This window comes from Sinocyclocheilus rhinocerous, unplaced genomic scaffold (assembly GCF_001515625.1).
Source record: "Sinocyclocheilus rhinocerous isolate Xijiao unplaced genomic scaffold, SAMN03320098_v1.1 scaffold229, whole genome shotgun sequence".
Classification (NCBI taxonomy): domain Eukaryota; kingdom Metazoa; phylum Chordata; class Actinopteri; order Cypriniformes; family Cyprinidae; genus Sinocyclocheilus; species Sinocyclocheilus rhinocerous.
The window spans coordinates 214,352-237,890 of NW_015635757.1; the positions used below are offsets into that span (position 1 = coordinate 214,352).

A 23,539-nucleotide genomic window follows, 5' to 3' on the forward strand; every position below is an offset into this window, starting at 1 on the left:
TCTACAGACACACAGTCAGATCATCTACAGACACACACAGATCATCTACAGACACACACATATCATCTACAGACACACACAGATAATCTACACACACACACAGTCAGATCATCTACAGACACACACACACACACACAGATCATCTACAGACACACACAGTCAGATCATCTACAGCAGGGGTACTCACAATTTTTTTCACGAGAGCCGCACTGATAGGACAAAGTCAATAGGAGAGCCACTTTTACTGCAAAGTATCAAAAGTTACATCCAGCCATAAATAGCATGTCTGCTTATCAATCTGTCATCCCTGAACATATAATATGCAATGCAAAAAATACAAAAGGGGGGAAAAAATCATTCTTTATCATTTACCAGTCAAATTTGTAACTGAGACAAGATGATTTCCCTTAATGAAAAAAAGGAGGATTACCTTAATGCTGGGATGAGCGGAAGCATGCATGCATTTCCTTGACTTTTTTCATGTTGTATTTGTAGCTTGTTGTTGCAATCCTTGTGAGGCATTCAAGATGTTCATTGGTGAGGCGGTTTCTCTGTTTCCTCTTTATGGTGTTCATGGTTGAGAATGTTGACTCACAAGTGTATGTGCTCACAAAGAAGGACATAACTTTTTGCACAAGTGGCTTCAAAGTGGGAAAGTCTTCTTCAGACACCAAACTCCAGAAGTGACCAACACCTGATCTGAGTTCCAATTTGAAATTGTCTTTTGTCTGCAGTTCTACCATTTCACTTTCTACAGCAGCACGCTGAGTAGGGCAGAGCAGAGTGATAGTTGGAGTGAGAGATGACACATCCACATGGAAGGGGTTTTCAATAAACTTGAAAATCTCCTTGTGCTCATTCACATACTTGAATCTGGATTCAAATTCCCCCCTCAGCTCTTCCAAAACATTCACAAATTCTCTGTGGCTGAAGTGCTGCTGGCGCAATGAGTAACACTGCTCTATGGCCATGATCACATCTTTTCTTTGAGCTTCAGATTTTGTAAAAAGATTTATATTTGTCTACAGAAGTCATTTCAGATTTCAGTGGTCAAAAGTGGCTCTTAAAGAATGAAGAATTACTCAAATATTAATCCTTTGTTTTTTTTTGTTTTTATTTAATGATCTTGTGTTATCTGTCAGGCTTATGAGCGATCAGAGAGCTCGGAGCTGACCTTCATCATAGAGCTGGTGAAGAAACTCTTCATCATCATCTCCCGCCCTGCCCGACTGCTTGAATGTCTGGTGAGAGTCTCCGCACACACGCACACACACGCACACGCACACACACACACACACACACGCACACACACACACATACATACACATACACACACACAAACGCATACACACACACACACACTTGACTTGATCTGCCGGTCGCTAGGTTTGGTTGCTTCTTCAGCTTACGTTGTGCAGTTGCCATGGCAACTGGCTGATGGGGTCACCAGGGGTCAGGAGAAGAAAGTACAATGTGCTGAAAGGCTTGAGTGTAACAAACCCCTCGACTGGTATTATCAAACACAAAGGACCCCTGAAAATGTGTCCAGCAGTGCAATCACTGGAAATACGGATCAGTGGATAAATAAATAATATGGATCACCAGATAAAGACATATGTGGAAATGCAATACTGAGTTGAGAATTATTTTGGTAACACTTTACAATAAGGTCCCATCAGTGAGCATTAGGGATGTACATCTCCATAACTGAGGCTGATGCGATACGCATCTCGATGCAGAGCCAACGATACGATACATTAAAGATACATATGAAGCAGCTACCAATGTAATACTATACGATTCATCCCTATTACGATGCAATGCGATCCGATTTCGATTCAACACAATGCGATTCCATGCAATTCGATGCAATGGAAAAAATTATGCTATGCAATTCAATATGGTACAGATAGTTCATTTTATTTCTATGGTTCAGATAGACAGCAAATCATAAATAAACTGACTTCTAACGCCTCGGTCTTCATAGTGTTGTGATAAGTCATATTCACGTAGCAGCAGTGGTGATAAAAGCTAGAACGCGCCTGAGAAACAGTTTAGAAAGAAGAAATCAGTCGACATATAAAATATTGGTCATTTTCTAAATAATAAAAGTATAGTGCATCTACTAATAATTATATATAAATGAATCGGTTCTTACCGATGCAAATATGTTAGAAACGATGCATCGTGATACAAATGCCAACTTGTATCCAATGCACACTTCTTTTAAATCGATGCATCGTATCGTTAACTTTTATGTTGATGCATCGATGCGAATCGGTGAATCTTACCATCCCTAGTGAACATTGGTTAATGCATTAACTAACAATGAGCAATAGTATATTATTAATAGTAGTATATTAACGGTTCATTTCAGTTCATGTTAACTCAGGTCCATTAAATATTGAGATATAATTTTGATTTGAATAATGTATTAGTAAATGGTGAAATCTAAGATTCATAAATGATTTATGAATTATTATTTAAGTATTTTTCATTGTTAGTTCATGTAAACTAATGTTAACAGATGGAATCTTATTGTAAAGTGTTACCATTATTTTATCTGAATACCTAAATGGTGTATTACAAAAATATGAAGCAGCAGCTGTTTTCAACATTTATAATAATAAGAAACATTCCTTAAGCAGCAAATCAGCATGTTTTCACGATTTCTGAAGGAACATGTGACACTGAAGACTGGAGTAATGATGCTGAAAATTCAGCTTTGCATCACAGGAATAAATTACATTTTAAAATATATTCAAATTAAAAAACCTTACTTTAAATTCTAATAATATTTCACAATATTACTGTATGCAGCCTTGGTGAGTATAAGATACTTCTTTCAAAAATATTAAGAATTCTACAAACCCCAATCTTTTAAACAGGCATGTATTTCACTGCAGAATGCAGCAACTGACCAAAAAACAACATTATTTGCGTGTTGTTTCAGGAGTTTAACCCTGAAGAGTTCTACCACCTACTGGAGGCAGCAGAAGACCACGCTAAAGAGGGCCAGCTAATGAAAGCAGATATCTAAGAGACTTCTTTCAAAAATATTAAGAATTCTACAAACCTCAATCTTTTAAACAGGCATGTATTTGACTGCAGAATGCAGCAACTGACCAAAAAACAACATTATTTGCGTGTTGTTTCAGGAGTTTAACCCTGAAGAGTTCTACCACCTACTGGAGGCAGCAGAAGACCACGCTAAAGAGGGCCAGCTAATGAAAGCAGATATCCCGCGATACATCATCAGCCAGCTCGGCCTGACCAGAGACCCTCTGGAAGGTGAGAGACGAACACCACTGAACATCCTCACACAAGCGAGCGCGTTAGTCTCTGGAGGGAAAGAGCGTAGAAGAAGCCGGAGAGAGGCAGGGAAATGTAGGTCATGCTGAGAGACATTGTTGAGATTATGGAGCAGGTTAAGGTGGGGTGCACAGGCGGTGAGAAGTTTGTGTTCCTGCCAAGAAAGCAGGGAAATGTGTAAGCACCGCTGTGAACCTGGCAAACAGCAGCCCGCTCTGAGTAATGGGGCTTTTTATAAAAACACACACTTACTCTCTCTCTCACTGCACAACTAAACACAACACAACACTTTTCAGGCAGAAAATGCACTCGGAATATCTTTGAATGCTGCTCGGTCTATTTAGTTAAAGCTGAAGAGTGTGTTTTCTTTTCTATCCCAGCTTAATTTACAGATATATGTAAGAGGTTTCTATGTTCATTTCCACCATATAAACAATGTGACTGAATGCTCTGTTTGTTTCAGCATCTCACCAGCTCTAATTAGTAGCATTGGCTCAACCAATAGCGTTGAGTTTAGGCTATTGACTGACCAATGGCAGACTGGGGTAGCGTTTGAAAAACAATCATTATTTTTGCAAATCAGTTTAGTGAATCAAATCAGCATATTAGAATGATTTCTGAAGGATCATGTGACACTGAAGACGAGTAATGATGCTGAAAATTCAGCTTTGATCACAGCAATAAATTTCATGTTATAATATATTCAAATAGAAAATAGTTATTTTAAATCGTAATAATATTTCATAATTTTACTGTTTTTATTGCATTTTTGATTCAATTAATGCAGCCTTGGCGAGCAGAAGAGATCTTAATGACCCCCAAACGTTTGAACAGTAGTGTATGTTATTATTATTATATATTTAATTTGATTTGACTAGAAATTTGTGGCTGATAATTGTACTAAAAACTTAAAAAATGAAAATGTCAAATAGTTTCTCAAACAGCACATTTATGTAATTTTATTCCTCGAAGGCCGTTAATTGTATTGCAATTCAGTTTAGTGACACCAATAGCACAGATATTACACAATTTAATTTAAAATGTAAACAATGAACTTTAATTGAACATTCAACTTAATTTAGTTAACTTAATTTCATTGCATTCAAAGAGTGTAAAATGTATAGCTAATCCTTTTCATTTGGGACTGTATGCATCATTTTCATTGTTGTTTTTATTGAATATGATTATGTCCTAATGAGATTTCACAGATCTGTCAGATTCAGACGTCATTTATCTGGATGCAGTTTTAAATCCTGCACTGCTCTGCATGTCATCCAGCTTCAGTTGGATGCTATGAAACTGCATCCCTGGGAAAACAGATTTCACTCGGGTCTGTGAAATTGCAAAGACTCGTTTCAGTCCCCTCACTTCATTTTCTGGCTGCACAAGATGAAATGAAGTTTAAAATTATTTTCTATATGGCGGTTTATTGAACTCAGCTAGAGTCTGACAAAGAAAGTGCTGTTTTAATTGCTGCTTTAGAGCTTGTTTGTGTTTATTTCAGTGTTGTTTATTTATATCACAGTCTTTATTTAGATCAGTGATGCTTCATTTTTCTCTCTAGAATGGATGGTTGCTGTGGCGACTGGAGGTGTTGTTTTTAGACTCGATTAGGCAGTATGCTGCTGAATTGCTCATAGACAGGCAGATGGCTAATTATTTATGAATGTTAGATAAGATTATTTTTTCGAAAGAAATTAATACATTTATTCAGCAAGGATGCATTGATCAAAAGTGTAAGTAAAGATGTTTATAATGTTGCAAAAGATTTCGGTTTCAAATAAATGCTGTTCTTTTGAACTTTTTATTGATCAAAGAATCCTCATAAAATGTATCACGGTTTACATTATTTTTTTTTAATACATTGATAATAATCAGAAATGTTTCTTGAGCAGCAAATCAGCATATTAGACTGATTTCTGAAGGATCGTGTGACACTAAAGACTGGGGAAAAAATCAGCTTTGCATCACAGAAACAAATTACATTTTAAAATATATTCAAATAGAAAATAGTTATTTTAAATTGTAATAATATTTCATAATTTTATTGTTTTTATTGTATTTTTAATCAAATAAATGCAGCCTTGAGAATAAGAGACTTCTCTGATAAAAATGTGAAACCTTACTGACCACAAACTTTTGAACAGTGGTATATTTTATTATTATTAATATATGCATTACATGCACATAATTGATTTTGTTTTATTTGACTCGAAACTTCAGGCTATTAATTGAACTAGAAACTTGTTTATCTCAAACAACATATTTATGTAATTTATTCCTCAACGCCAGTGCATGATTATTGCATAGTAAAATTTATTAACCAAACATGATCCTTGCATGCAGAAATGGTGAATTTGGAGAGTTATGACAGCGAGGGACCCCACACGCCGGAGACGGAGGACTCTGCTGAAGTGAGTGTATTAGTATAATCAAGTGTAAATTGTTTTGTAATAACCAAAAAAATTGCAAAGATTGCAACTTTTACCTACTAGTGGAAAAAAGGGGCGAAAAAACAGAACAAGATGTGTTATATAAGCCTGCAATTTTCTCACTCTTTAACATGGAAACTTATTTTTAATGAAGGACCAAACAAACTCTCGCAGCACAACTGCAGTGGCAGGGATTCAGGATAAAAGTGGTAGAATTGAATCGGCATAGGGAGTGAAATTATACTCCAGTCGATATATTTCCCCTGCACTGAATCTTTTATCTGGCTTTCTCTCAGGGGAAGCTCAAAGCCATCAAACCGCCCTGTGAATCAGACTTCCAGACTATCAAACTCATCAGCAACGGAGCATATGGGTGAGAATATCGCTATTTACTCTCAAATTACCATGAAATAACTTAAAAGCAATGTGTAAACTTGGATAAACCAGATCTCTCCCTCTCGTTTTGATCGCAGAGCTGTGTATTTAGTCAGACACAGAGAGACACGGCAGCGCTTTGCTATGAAGAAGATCAACAAACAAAACCTGATCCTGCGGAACCAGATCCAGCAGGCGTTCGTGGAGCGGGACATCCTGACCTTCGCCGAGAACCCCTTCGTGGTCAGCATGTTCTGCTCTTTTGAGACACGCCGTCACCTGTGTATGGTTATGGAGTATGTGGAGGGTAAGACATTACGTTTGGTAGAATTGAAACGGCATAGGGAGTGAAATTATACTCCAGTCGATATATTTCCCCTGCACTGAATCTTTTATCTGGCTTTCTCTCAGGGGAAGCTCAAAGCCATCAAACCGCCCTGCGAATCAGACTTCCAGACTATCAAACTCATCAGCAACGGAGCATATGGGTGAGAATATCGCTATTTACTCTCAAATTACCATGAAATAACTTAAAAGCAATGTGTAAACTTGGATAAACCAGATCTCTCCCTCTCGTTTTGATCGCAGAGCTGTGTATTTAGTCAGACACAGAGAGACACGGCAGCGCTTTGCTATGAAGAAGATCAACAAACAAAACCTGATCCTGCGGAACCAGATCCAGCAGGCGTTCGTGGAGCGGGACATCCTGACCTTCGCCGAGAACCCCTTCGTGGTCAGCATGTTCTGCTCTTTTGAGACACGCCGTCACCTGTGTATGGTTATGGAGTACGTGGAGGGTAAGGCCAATCCTAATTTGTCCAGATTTGAGTCATTTTACAGCCAATTATTTTTATAATTCAACCACGTTATTTTTTGTTTAGGTGGTGACTGTGCAACCCTGCTGAAAAATATCGGAGCCCTTCCTGTGGAAATGGCCCGGATGTACTTTGCTGAAACAGTTTTAGCGCTGGAGTACATTCATAATTATGGCATCGTACACCGAGACCTGAAACCAGACAAGTAAGTCAGCGCCCCCTGCTGGACTGGAGGTCATCTGTCGAGTAGAATAGTGAAAGAAGAGTCAGTATAACAACAACATTTATAATAAAGTATTTATAAAGTACATTTGAAAACAACATATATTGATCCAAAGTGCTGTTCAATATAGAAAAAAAATCTATACTGCAAAAGCAACATTTACACATGTAAAATATGCATACATATATGTATGTGTATATATATATATATATATATATATACAAATATTTAATTAGTTTGAGAGCATAAGAAAGCTGACTCAGGTCATTTATAGTGCCCTTAATGGGATTGAATGATTCTTTTGGCGTGATTTGTTTGTCTCAGTCTTCTGATTGGTGGAGATTTCTCTGCAGAATCATGGGTAATGTAGTTCTTCACTAGAAATTCTGTTGTTAAACATGATAATTTAAAGAAGAAAAGTTGAAACAATGTGGACTAATGGGTTCAACTATAGCATGTACCATCGATTAACAAATTTGTAGCTTATGGTAGGTCTGTCTTTAACCGTTTATATGGAGACCGGCAGTGCTAAAGCGTTCTTTTGGCACAATTTGCTTGTTCAATTCTCTAATTGGTGGATATTTCTCTGCAGAATCATGGGTAAACCTAGTAAAAAAAATACATTATTTAAAATGCATTTATTTCATATTAAGTATAGTTCAAATCTATTAACATATTTACTGAGATATCGCTCAAGACTTGCTGATATAAAAATTATAATTCAACTTTATTTGGAGTACTACTTGTGCACAATGCACATTTCTTAATATTAATCCTAAAATGTATTTTAATGTCACTATCGATGAGGATTGTATGATCTTTGAATAATACCAGTCTTTAAATGCCAGATAAAGTGTAGCTGAAGTGTACTTGCAATAGTTCCACTTTAGCACAATCAAATATACTTCAATATCTCTTTAGTTGGACTTCAGCACTACTTCCACACTTGTGCATTAAGTACAAAATCAGTTGATCCAGTGTAACAGTTTAGTATACTAAAAGTACAGTTGCAGGGTATTTTTATTAAGCACATAAATGGTTTGTAGCATACTTAGCATGAAATAAATGTATTTCAAATGCATTTTAGTATATTTACTTTTCACCAGGAATTCTGCTGTTGATTGACTATTTTAAAAATAGGTTGAAATAATGCAGGCTAATGGCTTCAACAAAAGCATTTTTCATCTATTAACTAACTCAGAATTCACAATAGGTCTGTCTTTAATGGTTTATAAGTTATTGTTAAAAATATATAATGGGATTTTTACTTCGGGGAAACCGACTGTTGCTCTCTATTACTAGGTGTAAAACACATGATCTCATCTTGTCGTCTATTTTCGAAGCAAACGCTCACGACTCGTGGTTCTTCTTCACAGTCTGTTGATCACGTCGATGGGCCACATTAAGCTGACGGATTTTGGCTTGTCAAAGATGGGGCTCATGAATCTCACCACTAACCTGTATGAGGGACACATCGAGAAGGACGCCAGGGAGTTCCTGGACAAACAGGTAAGGAAACAGGCCTGTCATTTTGTGATCGGTTCACATAGCAGGTGTAAACAGGACGGGATTGTCTCTCTGTCTCAGGTGTGTGGCACACCGGAGTATATCGCCCCGGAGGTCATTCTCAGGCAGGGCTATGGGAAACCAGTGGACTGGTGGGCCATGGGCATCATCCTCTACGAATTCCTAGTGGGCTGCGTGCCGTTCTTCGGAGACACGACTGAAGAGCTCTTTGGTCAGGTGATCACAGGTGAGTCTGAATCTTGAGGTGAATCCTGATCGCACTTCATGTCTCAGCACATCGGAGCTTCAAAGCAACACCTGAGCTAATATTAGCAGCAGCGGCGTTGATGAGTGCAAAAGCAAACACATTCTTCTCCTCCAGAAACCTCTTCCAAAGTGCTCCATTTTTCTCGCAAAGCTTTGTAATTCCATACACTGAAATGTGATGAAGAGCTTCAGTGCTGCCAACAGATTTCTGTGTGTGTGTTTGTGTAGATGATATTGAGTGGCCTGTGGGAGATGAGGCGCTGCCTAGTGAAGCTCAGAGCCTGATTTCCGCCCTGCTGCAAACCAACCCACTAGTGCGACTGGGCACAGGTACACATCCACCAGTTTAACACACTTTCACACACTTATGCCATAAGTCAAGACAACATAAATTCAGATTGGACGTTTTGACATGAATACATATTCTTGGTCTTATTGTGAACAATTCATCTGTGCATTTCTTTTCATGTCTTTTCTTTTTTATAGAATTTCATGTGTTTCTTTCTTGTTTTTAGCATTACTTTTCAAAAGAGTTGGGTCAGTAAGATTTTTTTAATGTCAAGGCTGCATTTATTTGATCAAAAATGCAGTAAGAACAGTAAGATTATGAAATGTGACCCTGGACCACAAAACCAGTCTTAATTGTAAATTTTTTGAAATTGAGATTTATACATCATCTGGCAGCTGAATAAATAAGCTTTCCATTGATGTATTGTTTGTTAGGATAGGACAATATTTGGCTGAGATACAACTATTTGAAATTCAGGAATCTGAGGGTGCAAAAAAATCTAAATATTGAGAAAATCACCTTTAAAGTTGTCCGAATGAAGTTCTTAGCAATGCATATTACTAAACAAAAATGAAGTATTGATATATTTACAGTAGGAAATTTACAAAATATCTTCATGGAACATGATCTTTACTTAATATCCTAATGATTTTTGGCATAAAAGAAAAATCGAATATTTTTGACCCATACAATGTATTTTTGGTATTTTTACAAATATACCCGTGCTACTTATGACTGGTTTTGTGGTCCAGGGTCGCAAATATGATTACAACTGTTTTCTGATTGTATGTATTTTAAAATGTAATTTATTCCTGTGATGCAAAGCTGAATTTTCAGCATCATTACTCCAGTCAAATGATCCTTCAGAAATCACTCTAATATGCTGATTTGCTGCTCAAGAAACGTTTCTTACTACTAAGGTTGCAAACAATTTATATTTTTGTGGAAACTGTGACATTTTTTCAGAATACTTTAATGAATACAAAGAACCACATTTATTTGAAATAGAAAAGTTTTGTAACATTATAAATGTTTTAGTGTCACTTTTGATCAGTTTAATGCATCCTAAATAAAAGTATTATATTTTTAAATTTTCCTTAAAAAACCTAGTAGTGTATATTGTTGTTTAGTCAAAAATAAAATTTCTGTCATCATTTACTCAGGCTCGTGTTGTTCCATATGAGGGTTTCTGTCACAAAATTTGGTGTTTTCTATACAATTAAAATAAATGGAAATGGAAGTTGTCAAGCTCCAAAAACAACCTTTTTTTTTTTTTTTTATGTAAATGTAATGTAACTGCTGAAAATGTTTCCCTTCACAGACTAAAATCACTTGGACAACTATTAACTATTTACAACCCCAGTCCCTGTGTTTATTTTTTAACTGTATGAAAAACCGTTGCTTGAACATTCTGTCATATTAGGATAGTTCTGCAAAAAATAAAGCAGGCAGGTGGGTAAACCAGTTTTTGCACCACAATGCATGGCCACAACACCTTGTCTTACCAGGATTGCGTGTTTATCTGTTTGTCTATAAATGTACTTCTGTTTACTCTTGTAAACAGGTGGAGCGTTTGAAGTGAAGCAGCACTCGTTTTTCTCGGGATTGGACTGGAATGGTTTACTCCGACAGAAGGCCGAGTTCATCCCTCATCTAGAGTCTGAGGAGGACACCAGCTATTTCGACAGTGAGGACACTCACACTTGCTTCTTAGTCTGCCCTTGATCTCCATCTCTCTATCTCTCACCATCATCTCGCGCTCCCTCTGTTTCAGCACGGTCAGAGCGTTATCGGCACATCAACTCCTATGACGAGGACGACACCAACGACGATGAGCCAGTAGAGATAAGACAGTTCTCCTCTTGCTCGCCGCGCTTCAGCAAGGTCAGTCTGACACATGGCTGCATCCATATTTCATGCTTTCTTTCTCAGAAACACTCTCGAATGTGTAAACAGGCACATTAACACTCATCATTTTTATCTGTCTTTCTTTTATTTAATTTTTCATGGTCCATCAAGGTCACATTGCATCCTCTCATTCCTTTTAGAGGAGACCAGGCCTAGTTTCCACAGTTTTTACTCCAGTGATTGTGTTTATTTTTAAAAACTGTTTTTGTATAGACACAAACATTAGTGCATTTGTGACCGTGGAGCACAAAACCAGTCATAAGTAGCACAGGTATATTTGTAGCAATAGCCAACAATACATTGTATGGGTCAAAATTATCGATTTTTTTTGTATGCCAAAAATCATTAGGATATTAAGTAAAGATCATGTTCCATGAAGATATTTTGTAAATTTCCTACCGTAAATATACCAAAACTTAATTTTTATCGTTAATGTAAAAGCTTATAGTTGCTGACATATATGTGACAACTAGCCCCAGTCTGTCCTACACATATCCATTGAAAAGACTGTACCGGTTAAACAAACACTTTTGTCTCTTTCTTATCTCTTCTTCCAGTTCATATACTCCGTATAAACATTCTTTTCCTGGAAATGGCAGGAATCTCAATATGCTTGTTTTGAATGTAGATGATTCATTAAAAAAACACTTGCGTGAAGCAGTGGCCTTCAGATAAGCGCACACAATTGCACGCTTACATAATAAACATTCTCTGATCTTCGGTGTGAATGTGCTGAGGGTTCTTCTTAAGACATGCGACCCTCTTCAGGACCACTTGCTGAACAAAGACCTTGGATTATATAAACAAGAAGACAAATGCAATTATGCAAACAGCAAAATGACTGGATGAAAAACAACCTTTCAACTGATTTCAAGCACTAAAATAACAAAAGAAACACCATAAAGCATCATATACATTATCGTTCAAACATTTGTGTCAATTTTTTTAAATGTTACAATGGTACAGTAAAAACAGTGATTTTATGAAATATTATTACAACAAGTAAAAAATAATTTAATAATTTAAATATATAATTTCAAATGTAATTTATTCCTGTGATGCAAAGCTGAATTTTAGCATCTTTCCTCCAGTCCAGCATCTCTAATATGCTGATTTGCAGCTCAAGAAGCAATTCTTATGATTATCAATGTTGAAAACAGTTGTGCTGCTTAATATTTTAGTGGATACCCTGATACAATTTTTCTGGATTTTTTTTTTTTGATTAATACAAAATTAAAAAGAACAGCATTTATTTGAAATGGGCATCTTTTGTAACATTATGAATGTCTTTACTGCCACTGTCAACTTGAACCTACTTAGTGTAAGTAGTTCTGATGATTTGTGCGCAAAATTCAAAGACAAGGCTATTGTATGGCTTCAGAATGCTTATTTTGAAGATTATTGTTCAAAATAATCAGACTTACAAACCTTTACACCACATGCAAGGTGTAAACGAAGCATCCTTTGGCATTGCTCTTTGTCTTTCAGGTGTATAGCAGCATGGAGCACCTGTCCCAGCTGGAGCAGAAGACCCCTGTAGTCACCCGTCGAGAGCACAAAGGTCGCCGCGATGACAAGATGGCCAAGCGGGAGAGTCTGGGAAGCTTCACTATGAGGGACAAGAGCTGGAGGACAGGCTCACCTGAGATGTACGTTTGAATATATTCGTACATCACTGCATACGAAGATACTTTCTCAAAATTACCGTATTTAAACATTCCCTCTCATTTTCTTTTTTATTTACACAGGAAGCGTCTATCATGCTCTGAGTCTCTGTATATGGAGGGAGACTGCAGTCCTCCGATGGGCGCCAGGCGCCGTTTTTCAGCCCTGATGGACACGCACCGGTTTGCCGCTCCTCAAGAGGGCGATGGAGAGCTCTCCGAAAAACAGGGTGCCGTTAAAGCCCCGGGATCATCATTAGAGGGAGCCATTGCTCCACCATCGCCCAGTGCTAATGAACAGAGGAACGGTGCGAAGGAAGTGATGTCAGCTAGTAAAGCCCCAGGTGTGTTGAAAACAAAAATTTTAAAAAATGTATAGACTGTATATGTATAGACTAATTAGACTGAGTTTCTAATTAGAGATTTTTCTCTGTATGTAAATATGGCAGACAAGCCATTGAGACCAGGTGAGATATCAGCACCACAGGCCATACCATCTACAGGAGCCATAGCAGTGGTCGGTAGGGACGTGGTCATGGGTGACACTGTCGGACAGCGAGCGACCAAGGATCTGGTGCTTCGGCAAGCACGTCATCAGCAGCTGTCAAGCGATGGGGAGAAACGCAGCTCACGTCCCGGCAACAAGGTCATCAAATCTGCATCTGCCACCGCGTTGTCTGTCATCATACCTGGAGGTACAGTTCAGCCTTCATGAAAAGGAACATTTTCCCTCCAATTCTCATTACTGAAATGCAAAAAAAACCTCATTAAAGGATTAGTTCACTTCTAGAATAAAAATTTCCTGATAAGTTACTCACCCCCATTTCATCCAAGATCATGGATGTCTTCTTTCTTCAGTCGAAAAGTAATTAAGGTTTTTGAGGAAAACATTCCAGGATTTTTCTCCATATAGTTGGACTTCAATTGTGGCCAATGGGTTGAAGGTCCAAATTGCAGTTTCAATGCAGCTTCAAAGGGCTCTACACACGATCCCAGCCGAGGTATAAGGCTCTTATCTAGCCAAATCGATTGTTTATTTTCTAACAAAAAAGCAAATTTATATAATTTTCAACCACAAATGCTCCCATTCCCTGTCCACTATATGGAGAACAATCCTAGAATGTTTTCCTTAAAAACCTTAATTTCTTTTCTACTGAAGAAAGAAAGACATGAACATCTTGGATGAAATGGAGGTGAGTAAATTATCAAAAAAAAATTATTCTAGAAGTGAACTAATCCTTTAATTTGCTTAATTGCTTAATTGTTATACAAATAATGCCAAGTGCAGAAAAAAAGAAAATATATTGATTATTGACTTATCAATATCTAGTTGAGCAGCACGGTAGCTCTCCACTGGCCAGTCCAATGAAAGACATGAACATCTTGGATGAAATGGGGGTGAGTAAATTATCAAAAAAAAAATATTCTAGAAGTGAACTAATCCTTTAATTTGCTTAATTGCTTAATTGTTATACAAATAATGCCAAGTGCAGAAAAAAAGAAAATATATTGATTATTGACTTATCAATATCTAGTTGAGCAGCACGGTAGCTCTCCACTGGCCAGTCCAATGTCCCCACGCTCTCTCTCGTCCAACCCCTCATCGCGAGACTCCTCTCCCAGCCGTGATTACTGCCCTGCAGTAACAGTTCTTCGTTCACCAATTACCATCCATCGCTCTGGCAAAAAATATGGGTTCACTCTCCGTGCCATTCGGGTCTACATGGGAGACACTGACGTCTTCAGTGTGCACCACATAGTCTGGGTGAGACAGCAACACAGCATGAGAAAAAGTTGATTGAGTATGGAACAGATATGCAGCAATAATTTTATTGAAACTTTGTTGGATTAATTAGTATTTCTGTCCTTAACCAATCACAGCATGTGGAGGATGGAGGCCCTGCTCAGGAGGCAGGACTATGTGCTGGTGACCTCATCACTCACGTCAATGGGGAATCTGTGCATGGATTGGTCCATACCGAGGTGGTAGAGCTTATACTTAAGGTGAGACGTAAGATGTTCTATTCAACAAGGCAAAAATTGTACTGTAAGATTTACCGCATAGAGAAGAAATAACCTCTCCTCAGGAATCCATATGATCTGAGATGATAAATGTTCAAACAGTCCTATGTGTTTCTTTGCTTTTTCTTTGTTCAGAGTGGAAACAAGGTGACTGTGACCACAACGCCTTTTGAGAACACGTCCATTAAAGTGGGACCAGCACGCAAGTCCAGTTACAAGTCCAAGATGGCTAGACGCAGTAAGAGGACGGTCAAAGAGGGACAGGAAAGGTACAATGTGCCTCCAATTGTGAAGACTGTCCTTATAAAGAATATATTTTTTATATATTTCTCTCTTTTTCTTCCATGATCATTCACAGTAAGAGGCGTGGGTCTTTGTTCCGCAAAATAACTAAGCAATCCAACCTGCTGCACACAAGCCGTAGCCTGTCATCTCTGAACCGGTCCCTGTCATCCAGCGATAGTCTTCCTGGCTCTCCGACACACAGCCTGTCCGGTCACTCCCCTACCCAGAGCTACCGCTCAACCCCTGAGTCATCCTACCTTGGTGAGTAGATCAAAGCATATTTTGTGATTATAAAAGGTAAAACCAAACACTAAAAAGTTTAATGGACACATTCATTGATATTCTTGACCCAGGTACCTCCTCCCCGAGCAGTTCTCCTGCCTCCAGTACCCCAAATTCCCCCGCAACAACCCAGCATATGAGACCCAGCTCCCTGCACGGACTTTCCCCCAAACTACACCGCCAATACCGTTCAGCCCGCTGCAAGTCAGCGGGCAACATTCCTTTGTCTCCATTGGCTCATACACCATCCCCAACTCAGTCCTCGCCACCTCCTTTGCCTGGGCACACAGTCGGAAGCTCCAACACCACCCAAACCTTTTCTGCCAAACTACACTCATCCCCACCAATCATAAGGCCTAGACCCAAGAGTGCCGAGCCACCCAGATCACCACTACTCAAAAGAGTGCAGTCAGCAGAGAAACTCGGGTCACCGCTTTCATCTTCACCCGAGAAGAAAGGTGGGATCGGGATGATGAGGAAACACAGTTTGGAGGTTGGACATTCGGATTATCGTAAGGATGGTTTCCACTGTGAGCTTGGCCTCCAGAGCTTGGTGGAAATTGAGGGTGAGAATCTGGCATCTGCCCCAACAACTTCTCCCACTCAACCGACCCCATCACTGCCTGAAACGGGCATTCTGAAGCCAGTAAGGAAGCTAGGCAGGCAGGAGTCACCTTTGAGTAGAGATGCTTTGCTTGCCGGAAGAGAAAGGGATCGAGACAAGGAGAGGATTGGTGAACCAAGTCATCCTAGTGAGCCTAAACCAGGGGCGGTCAAAGAAACACTCCCTCCTAGTGGCATTATTCCACCTGGAAGTAAGAAATCTACAAGTGTTGAAGCATCTCAGCGACCTCCTTTCACTCTACAGGAAAGTTGCCTAGCCAAGCCTCAGACTTGGCAGCCTCCATTGACCAAGTCTTCTCCGGTAGCATCAGAGTCCAAGCCTAGTGTAGTCGCCTCCATTCCATCACCCCTGACTACAGCATCTTCCCCATCTGCCAAAACAACAGATCCAAGTTTCATCAAGGAAGCGGGAAAGGATGACCAAGGAAGTCTTACAAAAGTTGCCCAAAGCCAGGCAATAGGAACCACTAAGCCTTCATGCTCTGCAAGTGTATCAGGTGTTATCAGCAAAGACTTGTCGGAGAAGGAAGGGGGAAAGGATACTGGCAAGAAAGAGGTAAAACTAGATTTTGGGAAGACTTCAGCTTCAGTCAAGCCAAGTATGCCATGCAGTGCTCCTGGGAAGACAACAAGCACAGAGGTAACCAAAGCAAGTAAGGGACCAGGTGACGGAGAGGGTCTCAAAAAGAGCGTCTTAGATTCCTATACCAGAACTTTAGATGTCAGGGCGAGGACTGCTCCATCCAAAGGGGTTGTCCCATCTCACCCACCCCAGGCGCAGTGCTCTGCTTTGGGAAAACTTAGGCAGGACAAGGGCTTAGCTCCGGTCAGCTGCTACCGGGGAACATTGGATTGGGAGGACAAATGTCTCTTAGAGGTTGTTGAGGAACACTCTCCATCCTCCACTCCTTCTCCAACTGGAGTGCCTCCTGATCTGCCCAAAACTCAACTTCAGTCTCCTGGTGAGAAATCTGGTTCGGCTACACAGTTGACAAGCACAGGGAAATCTATAGGGCCTGTTAAAGGTGGAACTCAGGAGGGGCCCAAGGCCAAAGATACCACCAAATCGATGGAGGTCACCCAGGCATGTGCTCCAGGAAGACCTGATCCTGCTTCTGGGAGTAGACCAATTTCCAAAGCAGTCAGTCAGAGTCCTACTAGCACCTCCCCGCAGGTGAAGACTGTCATTACTCCTAAGAATGGCTCTTGATCGTGTGCTAGTTGAAAAAATAATTGCCTTTATTGAGGGTTTAGCAGAATTCAATGTTTTTGAGCACTTAGAAATTTAGGGACATTCCAGCCAGTGAAAAAAAAAAGACGAAATCATATTACGCTGAACAAAGGACAACAATTCCAAGGTTATTTTAAAGGCTGTTATCTATTGTACACGCAGAGCTGCATCAGAAAAAGAGTATAGATGTATTATATTAGAATGTGTGTTGGGTGTTTGTGTGTGCGAGGAGGTGAATGGGTGCATGTTTCGTGGTGCTTGTGCAACAAGGTGAAAAATCGACAAGTGCAAAGTGCTTTAACAGATCAAACAATGCTGAATACTGTGAACACCAAAACTATGTTCCTACATTTTCTAAGGTGACCAACCACATCATTTCCTTAAACACAAAAACTGAAAAGAATTTGCTCAAGGTAACAGCTTATCAAGTTTTTAGCATAGACAGAACGTAATCAAGGACACATTGCTTCCATTGCTGTATTTTTTTGGCTTATTACATGATTCAGGAGTTTATAATCAGGTTTAGCATATCCATTAATAGATTAGTACATACTGCCTTAGCCATGAGGAGAATGTTGGCACAAATAGCCTTGTGGGCAGCGCGCTGACATGTATAGCCATTGCGCTTCGGGCATCCTGAGTTTGAATCCCAGCTCGCGGACCTTTCCCAACCCCATTCCCCCCTCTTCCACTTCCTGTCCACTTCCTGTCCTATTGAAATAAAAGGCATAAAAATGCCAAAAATAAAGCCATGACGAGGATGCTGGCTAAACCATAGATTCATTAAAATTCCCTCTTAACCAAATCTCTCATCATACTGAATTAAGACTTTTGAAACTGTTGACATTTTGTCGATTTTGTTGATCGCTGCCTTCTGAGGTAAATATCATAGGCCCTTTATGGCAAGCTGGTGCATTCGGTGTCCACTTTTGAATGGGGAAAGTCTAAAACTTGTTAAATCAATACAATCAACTTTGCTATTAATTCTCAAATCAAACTAACTAAACTAAAAAGACAATGTTGTTCCTCCAAGACAACCATTGATCTTACCATAGAAGAAGACAGTTCCTTAGTATGCATTGGCAAGCAGGCGCCTCTATGTTTGCATACTTGCCAAGAGTATGTTTCTAGCCTTACAGTGTCTCTGTAAATAAGTTTACAGGCAGATTTGATTCATACTCACAAGTAGGTCAGTGCTATCCACAGCTCTTGACACGGGCTGGTGCATCTTTACTCTCTTCTGTGCTACTGAAAGTAAAAGTTTCTTTAAAAGTGATCGTTGACCTCACTGTGACTAGCGCTCAAGTCTCATATTCGCTACCTGAATAATAGTTCTTCAACCATGGGGGTTTGCAATAGTAAGGGGTCAAGGTTTGACTGGTTAGCATGCCCCGGTTAGCCCCTGCTGGTAGATGTCATAACTACACCATCTGGCTGCAAAGAGAGAATTGACAGCTATTTAAAAGTAGCTGTGTATTGAAATGAATGCTAATGCATTTTGAAAATCAGTAATATGAGAGAAGTGGTTAAGGTTTTGAACATCTTTGCATTTTTGCAATGGAGAAGTGACTATTAAAATGTGAGATCATAAACTTATTTAAAAACCTTATGGATTTAAGTGCTAAATGCATATCAACTGTTTTAGATGGCATCCTTCATGAGCATCGTCGTAACAGGTCTTGATTACAGAGATTGTTGGATCAGCACATTTATGATGATTGTTGGAATCTGCAGAGTGAAGGAGGATTGTATGGTAAATATATTCTATAGTTACTCAAGCATCAGTAAATGTCACTGTTGTCATGGCAACTTGGAGCTGGTGTAGCCTGCCGTCTGTTGGCGTTTCTTTGTATGATCTGAATGTTGTTCACTAACATGCAATGAAAATGTCACTAACATTTGTTCTAAAGTAACTCTGTTTTCACTTAAGCATATGCAAAACAAATGTTTGTAGGGATGCGACGGATGCTTTTTTGCAGCGTTTGTTCTTTTGCCATTTCCAATGAAACATCACTAGGAAACGGTTGTGAAGATGAACAGTGATTTACTACAGTAACCATAGTTTATCTATGGTATTAGTAGTAAAACATAGTAAAGAAATGGAATAAAACAGTAATAAACTAAATAGTATAAATTGTATTTGTCTCAGTATTATCAATTTCATAATTATGTAAGCAAATAAAAAAAAACAGACAGCATAGGTTTGTGCTTTCAAAAGACTCACAAAACTGCACATCTTAGACATTTTCAGTCATCTGTCAGATTTTGACACTTTATTTTGTGAACAATTTTTGTTTCATTTAAATTCATTTATTTATTAATTCTGTGTATAAGCATATTGCATAAATATGCATATGAGCATATTGCTAAATAGAATACAAATATACATCATGATGACTGATTGGAGGCGTGGCAGGAATAGATGGAGTTATGCTGCCATCTGATGGCTAACAGGAACACTGTCACTATTTTACACCCTAGATTTACATGGTAATAGTAGTAGGAGTTGCAATCAGTGACAAGACCAAGAGTGCTTTATTTATTTGTATTTCATAGTACCGTACAGAGGTATTGATTTACTGTAGCATGATGATGCCTTTGGATAGTCATTTAGATATCTATTAATCCTTCCGTAAATGTATTCTGACGCTGTTTATCTCTCAAGCAGCTCTGTCATCTGAAATATCTTTTGCTGTTTCATATCTGGCTCCAGTGTTTGTGAGATTTCTTTATATCTATTAAAAACATTTATTTATTGTAGTATACAATAACATATTGTAGTATACAGAAACTCAACACAGAATATATCGGAGAGTTATTTGGATGTATCAGTGAAATGGAGACGTGACGACAACATATGCACAAAATAATGTAAAGATTTTGGGTGAATGCGTTAATGTGTCTGATGTTATGTTTGTAACACACCATTCTCGTCATATTCGGCCCTTTCCCGTGCATGAACTCTCAGTTGTGGTTAAAGGCAACTAACACTTCACTGGCCTGAATGTTTCCACTTTATATCATGTGACTGTTATAGCTGATCGAATACGAGACTAATGTTTTATAATGTTCACTTAATCTGTACTGTAAAGCCCTGTGTCTTATTCGATTCTGAATTGTTTGATTTACACTGCAGTGTGAACTGAAAAACAAAAATCCACACATATTAAAAGTATGCTGTCCACTCGTATGTATCAGAATATATTCTTATGTGTTTGTGTTTATGTGGCCATATTTGCAAATATTTCTGTTTTTTAATGTAATTTCCTATAAAAAGTGATTTTTTTTTGAGAATGCACTTTATTTCATGTAATTTTTTTATGCGTTCTTTGTTGTTTTATCAAACTGTCCAAAATTCTGTACAATACTGTGCATAGAGGTAAATAAAGACAAAGATATTCCGTTCTAATGTGAATGTCCTACATATAGGAGAAATGAAGAGTATCTCAGTCTTGTATCACCTGTTATGTGGCATTTTGGACATGAATTTGTTAATTTATTCTATTTATTTGACTCTGTACATCACTTTTACTTACAGCAAATGTCAATCGATCCATTAACTGAGGTGCAGTGTGTGTAGTCAATTAATAAAGAGATATTGTTTCAAATTACATGCTTCTTTTATTTGCTTAATAACTCGAACCGGAAAGTCAATCAAGACAAACTGTGAATGTTGAACTTCGTCTGTTTGAGTTGCTAGGGTTTTTATTTTTTGTCTGTTTGCTAAAGTATTGCTAGATTCTTGGTCAAGTCAGCATTGTTATAGACTTTTGGTCACAGAGCTTTTGACCTCTCTTATCACATTTATGGATTATTAGTTAACATTACTCAAACTTACCTTTTGTAAATACAAAAACTAGCTAAATACTGTTATCATGATCACAATAATGATGCTTTTAGTGCTCTGCAAGCAGAATTTACTCAATTGCAAACAAAGCATAACGCTACCATGACTTTTTACTGGTTTATACAAGTAACTGTGAATGTCTGACACAACTTTTTCTACCAACTTAAAAAGGAACACTCCACTATTTTTGAAAATAGGCTCATTTTCCAACTCCCCTAGAGTTAAACAGTTGAGTTTTACCGTTTTCGAATCCATTCAGCCGATCTCCGGGTCTGGCGGTAGCACTTTTAGCTGTAGCTTAGCATAGATCATTGAATCTGATCAGACCGTTAGCATCTCGCTCAAAAATGACCAAAGAGTTTCTATATTTTTTCTATTTAGCCATATCGGCCTACAAAATCACAACTTTTAATTTTCCGTCGGTCTTAGTACACAATGTAACTACAGAAGAGTCAAGTTTTAAATAGGAAAAATATAGAAACTCTTTGCATTTTTGAGCGAGATGCTAACGGTCTAATCAGATTCAATGATCTATGCTAAGCTACAGCTAAAAGTGCTACCGCCAGACCCGGAGATCGGCTGAATGGATTCGAAAACGGTAAAACTCAACTGTTTAACTCTAGGGGAGTTGGAAAATGAGCCTATTTTCAAAAATAGTGGAGTGTTCCTTTAAAAACTGCAACGTGTGGACATTTTTTTTCCCTCATCAATGTAAAATCTGACTAACCAAATAAATACCAAAATATTTTCTTTCCTTTTGATGCCCCAGACTATTGTTTTAATTTATATTCGTCTTATGTACGTATTTGAAAAATTAAATAAATAAATAAAATAATTTATAATTAATTGACTACAGTTTCTCGTACGTGTAGATCGTCCAATCATCAAACGGCAACGGTCAAACCTGACCAATCACGTCGCTCGGTGGGCGGGTCGAGGGTGTGTATCCGCAATGACAACAGGAAGTGGCTGCATACTGGTTTAATCTCTCGCTGTTTTATACACTATTCGTCTCAGCTGACAGTTTGAGAGCCGCGCAAGATTGTAAAGACGCAGAAACTCATGACTACATTTGTAATCGATCCTCGCCACGATAACGGCGCCTGAAGAGGCCTGAGCTCGGTTTCACACAGCGGTCGTCCTTGCCAGACATCCAGAGCAGCTCGACACTGGACATCGCTATTTATAGGAGAAGAAGGAAAATATCCGGAACATTAAACATGCCGGGTCTAACATGAAGGTAACGCCTCTAGCTGGTTAAAATGGCTTTTGAAGTGCACTAGAGTCAGTGTCTGGAAACATGATATCTGTCTTCACACTACATACTAAAATATTTCACAACCCACAGAATCAGGCTGCCTTATAACGATTCACAGTGAATTGGGTATTTTTTAGGGCATTAAAAGCTGTATCATGACTAAAAGTAGGCGATTGATCCGTTCAGACATGAATTACTTATTTACATTGACATTATTTCACATTTAACCACCAAAAAACGGGGTTTCCTCCTAGGCTGTGTTCTAAATGACATACTAGTGTACTTCGTACTGCATTATTGGCAATATGTACATTATATAGCCTACTTAATAGTCTTCTATAATGGCATGTCACGTGACATCAAGAAGTTGCATGTTGAATTGAGCGAGTGCAGTCTAGTTATTATTTGTAAATAAAAGATGCTAAATGACTGTTTTTCCCCTCCGATTTTGTGTAAAATGTCTTACATTTTAGCAGTCAAAATCGATTGTTGTTCATAGTATGACGTGACAGGAACGCACTGCATTGTGGGAAACACATTTTGACACATGAAATGAGTATTTTGTGCAAACAGAAAATTCACACACTATTATCATGCCATTAATCTGGTATTATTGTAGTACGCTATTATGAATGAAGCCATTGTGATGACCTGGGTGTTCACTTTTTTCTGCTGAGCTCAGTGGTCACATGGTCTAAAATTCACATGTATCCACTGTCCCCGAGCAGTCTAGTGTGCAAGAATGAAGTGGACATTTTTCAGCTTTTGCATTATTGGGAAATTATGTCGCCTCTCATCGTAAACTGATCTCATTTCCCTTCGTTAGACTGTAAGCTCAAACTTCCTTGAGAGAATAAGGAAATGGGAAGTCTGAATATTTCCACTGTAATGTGTGCTTGAACTCTTGTGGCCGTCAGCCGCCACACCTGTCCCCTCAGCCAGGGCTCATGTGACAGGCTGGTTTCTCACACACAGCTTGTTTGTTTGCGTAACACACAGGTGGAATGTTTTCGAGATTGAAAGGTGTGTATTATAATGTCACATTACAGTGAGTAATTAAAGTTGTGTGACTTCTTTGATGTTTCTACAGAAAGTACCGTAACTCTGTTATGGTATTGATTTGAATATTCATGTTGGTAATGTTTGTTCGTGTAAATTAATAATTTATATATATACACACACACACACACATACATATA

At 38.5% G+C, this 23,539-nt stretch overlaps 2 protein-coding genes across 4 annotated transcripts in view; both read left to right on the forward strand.

Moving 5' to 3' along the window:
- Nucleotides 1-20,479, forward strand: part of LOC107747415 (microtubule-associated serine/threonine-protein kinase 1-like) — a 69,522-nt gene extending 49,043 nt beyond the window's left edge. Inside the window, exons 9-27 of the mRNA XM_016561897.1 lie at nt 1,143-1,244; nt 3,159-3,291; nt 5,659-5,726; nt 6,041-6,117; nt 6,218-6,426; nt 7,001-7,139; nt 8,534-8,666; nt 8,745-8,910; nt 9,159-9,260; nt 10,784-10,906; nt 10,994-11,103; nt 12,616-12,776; nt 12,876-13,135; nt 13,241-13,486; nt 14,327-14,556; nt 14,673-14,795; nt 14,949-15,082; nt 15,172-15,359; nt 15,452-20,479. Coding sequence (XP_016417383.1) covers nt 1,143-1,244; nt 3,159-3,291; nt 5,659-5,726; nt 6,041-6,117; nt 6,218-6,426; nt 7,001-7,139; nt 8,534-8,666; nt 8,745-8,910; nt 9,159-9,260; nt 10,784-10,906; nt 10,994-11,103; nt 12,616-12,776; nt 12,876-13,135; nt 13,241-13,486; nt 14,327-14,556; nt 14,673-14,795; nt 14,949-15,082; nt 15,172-15,359; nt 15,452-17,214 — 4,467 coding nt within the window. The 3' untranslated portion in view covers nt 17,215-20,479. The remainder of the gene's footprint in view (nt 1-1,142; nt 1,245-3,158; nt 3,292-5,658; nt 5,727-6,040; nt 6,118-6,217; nt 6,427-7,000; nt 7,140-8,533; nt 8,667-8,744; nt 8,911-9,158; nt 9,261-10,783; nt 10,907-10,993; nt 11,104-12,615; nt 12,777-12,875; nt 13,136-13,240; nt 13,487-14,326; nt 14,557-14,672; nt 14,796-14,948; nt 15,083-15,171; nt 15,360-15,451) is intronic.
- Nucleotides 20,480-22,005: 1,526 nt separating this feature from the next.
- Nucleotides 22,006-23,539, forward strand: part of LOC107747444 (cysteine protease ATG4D-like) — an 8,606-nt gene continuing 7,072 nt past the window's right edge. For 2 of the 3 annotated variants that reach the window (XM_016561945.1, XM_016561947.1), the window contains exon 1: nt 22,006-22,322. The gene's annotated coding sequence lies outside the window, so the exon portion shown is untranslated. Of the gene's footprint in view, nt 22,323-23,313; nt 23,364-23,539 lie in introns of those variants that run through there. The other variant, XM_016561946.1, reaches the window with a different exon arrangement.